Source organism: Suncus etruscus, chromosome 12 (assembly GCF_024139225.1).
Source record: "Suncus etruscus isolate mSunEtr1 chromosome 12, mSunEtr1.pri.cur, whole genome shotgun sequence".
Classification (NCBI taxonomy): Eukaryota; Metazoa; Chordata; class Mammalia; order Eulipotyphla; family Soricidae; genus Suncus; species Suncus etruscus.
In genome coordinates this window covers 33,579,626-33,593,169 of record NC_064859.1, presented here as the reverse complement: position 1 = coordinate 33,593,169, position 13,544 = coordinate 33,579,626, and the positions used below count along the sequence as shown (strand labels likewise).

General features: G+C 38.6%; 1 protein-coding gene across 1 annotated transcript in view; it reads right to left on the bottom strand.

The window, feature by feature from the left end:
• Window positions 1–13,544, bottom strand: part of USP34 (ubiquitin specific peptidase 34) — a 265,701-nt gene that overhangs the window by 112,142 nt on the left and 140,015 nt on the right. The window contains exons 35-37 of the mRNA XM_049784720.1: window positions 10,976–11,058; window positions 3,184–3,224; window positions 2,851–2,975 (exon numbers count right to left, since the gene is read on the bottom strand). Of these exons, the coding sequence (XP_049640677.1) occupies window positions 2,851–2,975; window positions 3,184–3,224; window positions 10,976–11,058 (249 nt within the window). The remainder of the gene's footprint in view (window positions 1–2,850; window positions 2,976–3,183; window positions 3,225–10,975; window positions 11,059–13,544) is intronic.

Here is a 13,544-nt window from a genome sequence, read left to right as displayed (position 1 = left end):
GGGGCCGGAGAAATAGCTTGAAGGTAAGGAGGCATTTGCCTTGCATGCAGAAGGTCAGTGGTTCGAATTCTGGCATCCCATATGGTTCCCCAAGTTAGCCAGGAGCGATTTCTGAGCATAGAGCTAGGAGTAACCCCTGAGCGCTGCTGGGTGTGACCCAAAAACCAAAAAAAATTGTCTTATAGGCCAGCAAATATAGGAGGTCTGCAAAAGTATGTTAAGCTATTTCCTGTAGTTCAAGCAAAGAAACTTTAAAGATTTGCGACTTTGCCAGAGATCTCAACAATTATGTTGGACTGAACCAGAAAAAGGATACACAGGTATTCAATTCAGAAAGAAGAGTACTAGGTAACGTTCAGAAAGATTAAAATTGTACTGAATGTATTATTCTATCTTTTGACTTAAAAAATGAAACTACTAATAAGAAATAATTAGTGAAAATACACTAAACTCAATATTAACAATGGAAACAAAACAAAACCATATTTGATTTTTACTCTCCTGTATCTAAGAATACACTACATTAAATACGTGGAGATGTCAACATGTAAACTTATCAGCCAGTTTCACAGACTGACAACTAATCTCAGAAAGAGATGCAAGCCAAATTCTAAAATTTATGGGTTCATAGTTTCACTGGTCTATCACTGAAAACTCTGGGGGACAATTGGGAGCGGGGTGGGCCAGAGTCTGGAAGTTGCTCTCACACACAACTGTCAACTGCGATGCTAAATGACTAATCTACTAATTGAGCAGAAACCAAACTGATGAAAATTACAAGTATCTTGTTTTTTGGACTAAAAACTAGGGATTTCTAGACGTGGAGACACCATGTAAACAAATCAATCCAAATCTACAAATCCATAAGTTCCTGGAGCATACAGGTACATACGCAGCTGTGTACCTCCAAACCCCATAATATAGGCAAAGTATCATAGAAGCCAACTAAGTTCAATAGACAAAACACACACACACAACTAGCAACAAACAGCTTTAGTAAACACTACAATGACTTAATGACACAATTGTAAAATATGATTTTCTCTTATTGAAGCATTTGGAAATAATTCCATTAGCTATTTAGTTATAACAAGCAATATAAAATAAACTATTTTGTACCTAAGGGAAAGGCTTTTGGGGATGGGTGGAAAACGAGGGAAAGACAATGGTGGAAGGAAGGTCACATGATGATGGTGGGAATAGTGTTGAACATTCAAAGTCCAAAATAACTATTTCTATTTTCCTTCCTTCCTTCCTTCTTTCTTTCTTTCTTTTTTTTTTTTTTTTTTTGGTTTTGGGTCACATCTGGTGATGTTCAGGGGTTACACTTGGCTATGGACTCAGAAATCACTACTGTCTGGGGACTATATGAGACACCAGAAATTGAACCTGTCCTGGGTCAGCCACTTGCTAGGCAAATGCCCTACTGTTGTGCTATTGTTCTGGCCAAGATTGTTTTTATTTTGATTGGGGGGGGGGGGGTGCATACCCAGTGGTGCTCAGGGTTTACTCCTGGCTCTGTGCTTAGAAATCACTCCTGACAGGATGGTGACCATATAGAATGCCAGGCATAGAAATCAGGTCGGCCGTGTGCAAGGCAAATGGCCTCTCATCTATGTTATTGCTTTGGAGATAACTATTATCCACAATTATTAATAAGAACTTTGTGGCTGGTCCTAGTGCAGTGGTGTTTACAATTAATTGATCACAGCCAGTTAGATTTCTTAGTTCCTTCTCCACTCCCACTGCTTCACTTGACTAGCCTTAAAAAAAAAAGGGGGGGGGGGCGGAGAGATAGCATGGAGGTAAGGTGTTTGCCTTTCATGCAAAAGGTCATTGGTTCGAATCCCGGGATCCCATATGGTCCCCCAAGCCTGCCGGGAGCGATTTCTGAGCGTGGAGTCAGGAGTAACCCCTGAGCACTACCAGGTGTGACCCAAAAACCAAAACCAAAACCAAAACCAAAAAAAAAAAAAAGAACAACTTCATAAAACAGTCTTCAACTGAAGTATTAAAACAATAAAAAAAAAATATGGTCCCCTGAACCTGTCAGGAGCGATTTCTGAGCATAGAGCCAGGAGTAACCCCTGAGCACTGCCGGGTATGACTCAAAAACCAAAATAAATAAATAAAAAAATAAAATAAATAAAAGGAGGCTTGAAAGACAGTACAGTGGGCTATCACTTCCCTTGCATGCAGCAGACCTGGGTTCAATCTGCACCATCCAGATGTCACCTAATCAAAGTCAGTAGTGATTCCTGAGCATAGAACTGAAGTAACCGTTGAGTGATGCTGGTCTGGCACCCCCCAATAAGTAATTGAATATATGTTTATATTGGAGGGATTTAAATACATTTTTCAAAACTTAATTATCTGAGGCCGGAGAGATAACATGGAGGTAAAGCGTTTGCCTAACATGCATAAGGTCGGTGGTTCAAATCTCAGCATTCCATATGGTCCCCTGAGCCTGCCAGGAGATACTTCTGAGTGTTAAGAGCCAGGAGTAATCCTTGAGCACTGCTAGCTATGACCCAAAAACCAAAAACCAAAAACCAAAACAAAAAAAAAAGCCAAAACTTAAAGTTATCTGAATTTATTTTACATTCTCAACAACTGGAAACAAAGTAAGGAAAATAATAATTCTGTAAAATGTCCAAAAATAAATGTGAATACAATAGAATATTAAATTCACATTAACAGTTCAAAAACTACCTAGGTTTAAAAGATTAAGCAAATTCCAGAAAATGTGATTATTTATGTCCCTTTGTTCTCTATGTCTATTTTTAAATGATCAGTGTAAATAAGAACATAGAGATTTATATATTATATAATTTTCAATCTTTATCTTACCTCAGGAATAAGGAGCGTCAATTTCTTTAGCCAATCTTGTAAATGATCACTATCAGCAAGGCTAGATTTCACTAAAGAACAGCAATGAGCCCAACTCACCAAGAGCCACATTGAATAATGTGAAACTGGAAAAATAGCAGAAAAATAACAATTATTAGATAAGCATTACTATTAATTATAAATATATGTAGTTACCCAAATCGTTATTAAAACTTAATTCCTTGGGCCTGGAAATGTGGCTCAGTGGTAGCTCCACTGCAGGCTTCATATGTGAGATTCTAAAGTTCAATCCCTGGCATGACAAAAAAGATTTTTAAGGTATGAAATTCTTACCTTCATGTCTAGACCTGTGATCAGATTGAGCTTTCAAAACTCTGTAAAATAAAAACACACCACCAACCGATAAGTGAATTATTCAGCAGTGAATTAAAATTAATTCAATTTATTACAACTCACTCTTAAAGCTTATTTCTATTTATTGCCAAGACTAGATTTTTAAGTAAAATGCTTATTATTCTCCTATACTCATTATCATGTTTTAATAAACATTGGTAAAATCTTACTACAGCAAATACCAAATGACTTAGAACAAAAACTGGGTGAAAATAACATTAACTTAAATAAGCAAAATACTGACGTATCATGATTTCATTACTAAAATATGTATATTAATAAAGATTTAGAATCTAAATCTTAGACTCCAAAAACCCCAAATCATATGCACATATGATGTCCTTCTGAGTCTTCAACACCAATTTCTTATTCTTATCACAAATGGCAAAAAGAAAATAATTATAAAGTGGAGAAAGCTGAAAAATTAATTTATTATTATTATTATTATTTATTATTTTTATTTTTGGTTTTTGGGTCACACCTGGCAGCACTCAGGGGCTACTCCTGGCTCTGTACTCAGAATCGCCCCTGACAGGCTCGGGAGATCATATGGGATGTTGGGATTCGAACCACTGTCCTTCTGATGCAAGGCAAACGCCCTACATCCATGCTCTCTCTCTGGCCCCTGAAAAATTAAATTCTATATAATTTTTCCCCACGCCCCCAAATTCTATATAATTTTATCTAGCTTTTAATAACGTGAATGATCAAGTCTACCTTTAATTTAATAAACTAAATAAATGTTAATAAGTTTATTTAACAGAAATTAAGCAATTCACCTTTCAAATATTTTGTACGAACAAACCATCATTAACAGTATTATAATGTAAATGACAGTACTTCCATCAAATTTTTTATTTCAAATAGCTAACATATCCATACATAAAATCAAAACAAAAAAACAATACAGCAGGTAGGGCCTTTACCTTGTATGCAGCTGATCCAGGTTCATTTCCTGGCATCCCAAATGCCCCCCCCCCCCCCCAGAAGGCCAGGAGAGATTCCTGAGCACAGAGCCAGGAGTAATCCCTGTGCATCACTGGGTGTGGACCCTCTCCAAAAAAAAGCCAGCAGAAAAAAAATATATATTTTGTTTATGTGTCATACTCAGTAGCACTCAAGTGTTATTCCTGGCTCTGAGCTCAAGGGCCCATATGGGCTGATGGGTATGTGAATGTTGGCAGTGTGCAAAGCAAATGCTCTATCTACTGTGTCATTGTAGTGGCCACAGAAAAAAACTATTTTTATGTGAAGCAAGATAGTTTCCAGTCTTAATGAAAAGAACAGATACGTGGGCCCTTCGGCCCCACAGCACACACAAGGCTGTGGCCCACAGTGCTGCCCTGTGGTGGACTGTCAGCTGCTTCCTGTGGCCCTGAGAGAACCTATAGGGTGGAGAGAGCAAGCACCCTTGTCATGACTGGAGGGCAACACTGCACAACAGTGTTTTGCCCCCTGCTGGTGACAAGAGGGATGGGTAACCCTATAGTTTTAAAACTCTATAGTTTGAACTGAATAAAATGTATTTAGAAATCTGTGAGTGATTAAAAAAACTAAAGAAGAAAGATGTGAGGGTAGTGAAAGAGAGGAAGTACATGTACAAGAGAGAAAGAGGACTTCTCCAGAGTGGGAAAAGCAAGTAAGGATAGAGACAAGCAAATGGAATACATTTTCTTTCTTTTTTGGGGGGAGGGGAGGAGAAGGTTGGGGCCACACTCAGTGGTGCTCAGGAATTATTCCTGGTTCTGTGCTCAGAAATCGCTCCTGGCAGGCTCAGGACACCATATGGGAAGCCTTATCGCTTCAGCCCTGGGATTCATTTTCAAGGGAGAACACGGGCTTGTAGTGCAAGCCTAGATGAAAATATTTTTGAAGAAATAATTTGGTAACTTTTTTTTTGGTTTGGTTTGGTTTTTGGACCACTTCCAGTGACGCTCAGGGGTTACTCCTGGCTCTACGCTCAGAAATCACCATTGACAGGCTCAGGGGACCATATGGGATGCCAGGAATCAAACCTTGGGTCAGTCGCATGCAAGGCAAATGTCCTACTGCTGTGCTCTCTGGTCACTCCGGCCCCTGGTCACATTTTTTTAATGTCTGTCATACTCGTAAATACATTTAACCTTATTAAGAAACCAACCTATAAATCCATCTTTGAAATGAGCATTATATGATTTCTGGTAAACAAATAAAATGTTCGTTCTAGGGCTGGAAATGAAGCTCAAGAGGCACTGACGGTCCAGAAGTACAGCTGAAAGAACCTCCCCTTCATAGCCACAAGCTCATTCTATCTTCCCCTTTTAGAAATATGTGAATTGACGGTGGAAGACTGAGTAAAGACAGAAATAAAAAAAAATAGAACTGAGGGCTAGAGTGATAGATAGTACAGCAATCACAAGTGTGTTTAACGTAAGAGCGTGTTTACCTTACACACCACCCAGGTTCAATCCCCAGCATCCCATATGGCTAGTAGCCATAAGGATTCACAAATCCCTGAGCTCAGTTCCCTTTATCACATGGATCCTTGAACAATGGCGCCTCATAGTTCCCTGAGCAATGAGTACAGTCCTGACTGCACTGAACAGTCAGACATCATCTCACCGAGCACCACTAATTATGACAAGGTTCTTTGTGTATGGGTCCCAACAAAGTAAACATACACAGCACAGCTATAAAGAGTTTGCCTTGCATGCAGCCAAACTGGTTTCAATCCCCAGCATCCGAGCACCACCAGGAGTACCCCAAAATCAACCCCCCTCCTCATGAAACAAACCAACAAAAAGCATTGTACCTAACACACACGAAACAAACCAACAAAAAGTGTTGTACCTAACAGACAGCTGGTATCTGACCTAAATATATTTATTTTCATTTTATCTATTTTCCAAATACATTCAAGTGAAAAAAAATTTAACTATGAAGAAATGTAAGACTGTTACTGAATTTACCTAATATGCCTTATGAACAAGTATGGAATAATGAGGCAGAAGAATACAGCAGTGTTTACAATTCTTTTCCAACCACTTCCCCTGTTAACCTTGTTTCCTTCCCGTGGGTTCCTGTCCTATTGGCTCTATTCTTATGCTGTGCTGTCTCCCAACAGCCCGAAAGATTTTTTTTCTGTGACCACCTTAGAATACCCATAGGGTTTATATGGCCCTAGTGAAACAATAGTTTAGAGAACAAACAGGAAAAGTTAAGATTTTATTGAAGAGTAACTGAGATATAAAATAAACTACACAGTTCATATATAGCTTAGTCTCTGGGGGGGTGGGGTAAAATCAGATAATGATCAAGAGATCAATATGAAATCGAGACTGACACAAATAAAGGTACCCTGGGGGAGGGGGTGCCAGAGCAACTGTAAGGGCGTAGGGTACTTGCAGCTGATCCCTAAGCAGAGAGTCAGGAGGTAAGCCCTGAGCACTAAAGGATGTGTCTCCAAAACAACAACAAAAGATCCTCTAAGTTTTATCCCCAGCACCTCATAGTACCATCAAGTGCAAGCTATCCCAAAGAGACTGTTATTTTTTTTTAATATTTAGTTCTGTCCTTTATTATTTTTTAATAATTTTTATTGAGATCAATGTGAATTAGGGCCACTCCCTCCACGAGTGTTGCCCTCCCACTGCCACTGTTCCCAGTACGCATCTCATACCTCCACCCTTTCCACTCTGGACTGCTAGTATAAGAGGTTCCTTTTGCATAGAGCTTGTCGTAGTTTGGGTCTCCAAAGAGATTTTTGTTTTTGTTTTTGGGTCACACCCAGCAGCACTCAGGGGTTGATTATTCCTGGCTCTGCACTCAGAAATTGCTTCTGGCAGGCTGGGGAGACCATATGGGAAACTGGGAATTGAACCACCAATTGTACTGAGTTGGCCATGTACAAGACAAATGCCCTAGGGCTGTTCTATCTCTCCTGCCCCCTCCAAAGAGACATTTAAAAAAAAAGAAATCTTGGTCTGGCTGGAGATGTTGCTCAGTGATAAGAGTACACAATTAGCACTGCGTAAGGCCCTGGGATTTATCTCTGATAACCAAGAAATTAAAAATAGAATTTCAAAGTAATCATGCTATTTATATATAAGCAATGCCTAAATGTAGCTGTTATTTGTTTATCTTTTTCTATTAATACTCTGACTTTACATTCGGAAAATCACTCCTGGGGTAAAGTAGGAGCCAGTTATATGTAGAGCCAGATTTCAAAGCTAGGTGAGCATCAGTGCAAGTTAAGTATTTCACAATGAAGAGGCTGTCGCATGCAAGGCATGTCCATCACTGAGCCACAGGTCCCCTGGGGGACTAACAAAGGTTGCCGGGACATGGAACCTGGGTCAGTCTCATGCAAGGCAAGTACTGTATCCACTGTACTATCACTCTGGCCCACAAAAGGTAACTTTAAAAAAGCAGCCTATGGGGCCGGAGCGGTGGCGCTAGAGGTAAGGTGTCTGCCTTGCCAGCGCTAGCCTAGGATGGACCGCGGTTCGATCCCCCGGCATCCCATATGGTCCCCCAAGCCAGGAATGACTTCTGAGCGCATAGCCAGAAATAACCCTTGAGTGTCACCGAGTGTGGCCCCAAAACAAACAAACAAACAAAACAACAAAAAAAGGCAGCCTAAAAACCAGTAATTCATCATTTACTACAAAAATAGTTTAAGCATTTTTAATCTTTAGTTATATATTGATTCATATTCTCTGCATTTAAAGTTGCCAGCAATGCCAAATTTCACTTCACACCAGATTATGTGAAAGAAGTTTTCACATGTTTTATTCTCATGAAAAGTATACTCAAGGTCCTTAAAGACCACTCATAATGGTAACTCAACCTAACTGCAGGTCTGACAGTTCATTGTTAGAGCATTGTAGTACTACTGCTCTTTGCCAGTAATATTAGGGGGAACTCAGGATTCATGTATGTGGTACTAAGGATTAAATTTAGGGTCTTATACATAACTGAAATGATCACACTTGCACTTATGTACTACTAAAACTGTCCCCTTTTTATTTTTGTCTCGACTACCTACACTTAGCCATGCTCACAGTTCATTCCTGGTAGAGTTTAGGGATCATATACGTGATGGGAATTGAACCCGGGTCAGAAAAATACAAGTCAAGAGCATAATCTACTTTATATTCTTTCTAGCTCTCATTTTTTACTTTTTCTTTTTTGTAAAGAACTCACAGGGTCAAAGAAATATTACTGTGGGTAAGGGGCTTGCTCATGATTGACCCAGGGTCACTATCCAGCACCCCATATGGTTATCCAAGCCCACCAGGAGTGATCCCTAAGTGCAAAGCCAGGAGTAAGCACTGCTAAGTGTGGCACAAAAGAAAAAAATGAATAAACAACAACAAAAAACCTAACAACTTCTTTCCTATCCCAAATAACATAGACATGTCAAAACAACATGTGAACAAATCCATAAAGAAAAGAACTTCAGGCTGAAGCTATAGTACAGCAAGTAAGGCTCTTACCTTGCACAAAGTGGAAGGGTTCAACTCCCAGCATCCCATATGGTCCCTTATGCCCCCTTTAGTAATGATTCCTGAACTCAGAGCCAAAAGTAACCCCCGAGAACCACTGGATGTGGGCCCAAAACAAGAAAAAGCACCTCAAATATATCTGAACAACACAAATAATGATAGTGATAAATCATATAACATTAAATTTTTTAATTCATGTGCCCAAATTGATACTGAAAAGGAGAAAATTCTTCTTCAAAATAAGATATCAACTAATAGAGCCTAGGAGATGGTTCAAAGGGATGGAGTACAAACATTCAGGAAGCCTGGGTTTGGTCCACAGGACCATAGCCTTCTGAACACTCCTTGGTATGGTTCAAAACTTAACATAAATAAAATAAAATTAAAAAAAAAAAAAATAAAATAAGAAAGGAAGAAACCTAAGTTCTAGGGAAAAAAGAAAATTTAAGTAGTTAGAAAATCTTTCCTCAAGTTATTTGGGGGGGGGGGGGGGGAAGGTTTGGGTCACACCCGGCGACAGTGCTCAGGAGTTAATCTTGGCTCTGCACTCAAAAATTCCTCCTGGCAGGCACGGAGGACCATATGGAATGCTAGAATTCGAACCACTGTCGGTTCTGGATCAGCTGCCAAGGCAAATACCCTACCACTGTGCTGCTGTGCTATCTCTCCAGCCCCTCCACAAGTGTTTGTTTGTTTGTTGTTTTTTTTTGTTTTGTTTTTGGTTTTTGGTTTTTGGGTCACAACCGGCAGTGCTCAGGGGTTACTCCTGGCTCTACGCTCAGAAATCGCACCTGGCAGGCAAGGGGGATCATATGGGACACCGAGATTCAAACCACTGACCTTCTTCTGCATGAAAGGCAAAATGCCTACTTCCATGCTATTTCTCCAGCCTCCACAAATTACTTTTAAATGGAAAGAAAAAGCAGAAATTTTTATACCAAGACACCTGAAGGAAATCAAACCAAGTGTTCAAAATCACCACCACTAAATGATAGGACAACCTGCAACTATCAAATATACCTGAAGGAAACCAAATTAAGTGTTCAAAATCACCACCACTAAATGATAGAACAATCTGATACTATCAAATATACTTACAATGGCACATTACATATGGAGTATCACACCACAATGTATATTTAATCTAATCATGCAAAGTGTTTTTTTTTGTTTGTTTGTTTGGTTTTTGGGCCACACCCGGCGGTACTCAGGGGTTACTCCTGGCTGTCTGCTCAGAAACAGCTCCTGGCAGGCACAGGGGACCATATGGGACACCGGGATTCGAACCAACCACCTTATGTCCTGGATCGGCTGCTTGCAAGGCAAACACCGCTGTACCCATCATGCAAAGTATTAACCTAATCATATTAGGCAGTGTATGAAAGAGATAGTCTATACTTACTATCTAGCCGAAGAATCAGTTTGAAAAGCTGGTGTATATGTTTTTTGCCTTTGGAAGGCTTGGGTTCAATTCCCATACCACATAGTTCTCCAGGGAGTCATCCAAGCAGTGAGCCAAGAGATCCCCTAAGAACTACTGGGTGAGGGACAAAAAGTAAATCCCTTGCTCCAAATATAAGTAACATGAAAGAAAGGCTAAGAAAATAACCTTGAATAAAGAAAATGAAAGAAATATAATGATTAATATATATTCCCCCAAAATAGAAAAAAATTGTTAGAAAGATTATAAATGGGAAGAGTGAGTTTACATAAACTCAATTAGAATTAGATAAAATTATAGTAAAGTTAAGTTTTGTAAATTGGAGTATTTTACTCGAAGAAATTGTCTTTGGTCTTGAGGCCAAGTAAGGCATTTTTGCTTTGTATGTGGTTGAATTGTCTGATTCTCAGCACCACACAGGATACCCCAAAATTGGCAGGAGTAACCTCTGTGTGCAGAGCCAAAAGTAAGTCCTGATCATAGCAGGACGTGGATCAAAACTCAGAAAATAAAGAAAAGAAGAAATATTCCTTTGTCTTAGGAGATACATACACATGGAAGTATTTATGGATAATTGGCTAATGTATTTTCAGAAAATTCTAGACACACAAATGTGTGCTCATGGGCCTTCACAGAATATTCATACTCATGAGCAAATAATGAACAGTGCAAAATGTTGTTAATATGTAAATTTAGGTGAATGGCATGAGAATATATAAAATACAATTTTTCTTTAAAGCTTTAACAGTAATATTAAAACACTACATTCTTACCAAAATATATAAATTATTTAAAAACTTCATACCTAGGAGCCAGATTATCATATGTATAAGCAACAGACATAAGTCGCTGAATCAAACTGGTTCCTTGCACAAGAACAAGAAATACCTTTAAAACAAAAAGATTAAAAGAAAATGCTTTAAATATAGTAAAACACAACATTGAATTTAAAGTCCAACACTTCCTATTACTTTCATTTTTCTCTATGGCTATAAGGAATATAGAAAGAATATTTAAAATACTATGTTATCAAATATTAAAAAGAATTTTCAAATTGTATAAGAGAATAGCACTCTAAGAAAAAATATTTAAAATATAAAAATATAGGAGCAGAAATACATATTAGTTCCTCAGATTGTATGTCACTCATTTAAGTCAGGAAAGTATTATATATTAATTGCTTCTGCGGTTGCTGAATTAGGCACTCTTGACACTTGAAAACAAAATAAAAGCAAGCAATGGCAGATTTCTCAATACCCCGTAATAAATATCTTGAGGCAATATACAATGAATATAGAATATGAATTATAGATTTAAAATCTTAAAATTAATTGCTTAATTTCCTGACCTTCGAGTTGCAAGACTAATTAAATGCCTGGGTTCTTGTTCCTGATCCATATAATAGAGAAAAACATTCCTTTAAAGAATTAGTCCCTCTTGGAGAACAAGAACCACTCCACACACATATTCCCCATTCTCCTGTCCAATACAGCAGTGACTTAAAAAGCACTGTAATGAATATACAATTAGTCAAGTGAGCAAAAGAAGAGTGGCAATAGAAACTATCTTTAGAAAAATGGGGACCTTAAAAAAAAAAAAAAAAAAGTAATGCTTGCTGTGTATTGAAAACTAAACTTGGAATTTTAAACTTCCAAGAGGCTAATAATAAGAATGAAGTAATGATGCATGGTTTTATATTAGAAAAAGACGTAGCATTCTTTCTTACTGCTAACAAAGTTTCCCAAAGTGGGCAATAGCTTCCTACTGTCCCCTACCAGACCCTGTTGGGGAGCGGGTTAAAAAAGCCTTATGATCCAGCAGGGAAGAATTGCAGATGCTTTCTTTTTCTCTTGCTTAAAGACAGTGGGTTGCCGGCGAGGTGGTGCTAGAGATAAGGTGTCTGCCTTGCAAGCGCTAGCCAAGGAAGGACCGCGGTTCGATCCCCCAGCGTCCCATATGGTCCCCCCCAAGCCAGGAGTAATCCCTGAGCATCAAACGGGTGTGGCCCGAAAAAAACAAAAAACAAACAAACAAACAAAAGACAGTGGGTTTCCAGAAGAATTGTGAAACTTAAATCTTGCAAAGTGGGAAGCAGTCTAAATAAGCCTCTAATTTATAATTATATAAAATAACATTACTTTGTACAGAGATTTTTCATAATTAAGACTTGTTTCCAAACTTCTTAAAATTGGGGGCCGGAGAGATAGCACAGGCAACCAACACAGGACGAATGGTGGTTTGAATCCTGGCATCCCGTATGGTCCCCAGAGACTGCCAGGAGGAGTAGCCCCTGAGCGCCGCCAGGTGTGACACAAAAACCAAAAACAAACTACTTAAAATTATAAAGAGAAAAAAAAAGAAAGAAAAAAATTATAAAAAGAGGGGTTCCCAAAGAGGCCCAGAGCACAATGGGTGTTGGCCCCAAAAGAAAAACTATAAAGAGAAATTAAATGGAAAAATCAGTTTTAATCTCTGACACTGGCATGTACTGGCAGGTGGTGGGAAGGAGGGACCTCAGGGAAGGGGAAGAGACACACACACACAAAAAAAGATTTATGGTAGGGCAGGAAAAAGTTAAGTATTCTGAATAATTTCAATTAAATATGACCTTGCAATTTTTTTAAAGCAAGTCATAATTATTTTTAAAAATTCCTTTTATGTATATTGGGAGTGAGCATTAGTACAGTAGGTAGGGTTCTTGCCTTGCATGCAGCCAACCTGGGCACGATCCCCAGCATCCCAAATGTTCTCCCAAGCCTGATGTGAGCAATTTCTGAGTGCAGAGCCAGGGGTAACCCCTGAGCATCAGTGGGTATGGACCCAAATCCAAAAATAATAAAATTTCCTTTACATGTATCTTACAACAAAGCCATTCACATTATCAAGTGTATACTTATCTATGTTATTAAGATCTTCAAAGAAATCATGAATAAGGGCAAAGGTACATATTCAATTTGAAATTTCACTAGTAAAACCACAAAGTTTATTCTTGGTGGTGGTGAGAATCATCTTTTGGGAGATGGCTGATAGAAAGCCACCAGAAGATGGGGTGGTTATGAGCGGCTTTGGGTGCAACTGTTGGGAAATTTCTGTTTTTTACATTAAAAAGCAGAGATCTGAGGGGGAACTAAGTGATTTGGTGGGTTTTTTCCCCTTTGTTTTGTTTTCCCCCGGAAAGTCAAACAAGTTTGGGGATTTCTACATTAAAACAATCCAAGGTTAAATATGTGGCACATGGTACACAAAAACTAGAAAACAATTAAAATGTTTGTATGACTGGGTTTATTAGTTACATGGTAAAGTTGGGACTGGATCACAGTAATACAAACCAACACAATCCTAGTCCCTTTGGATTTATTTTAATTGCACTAACT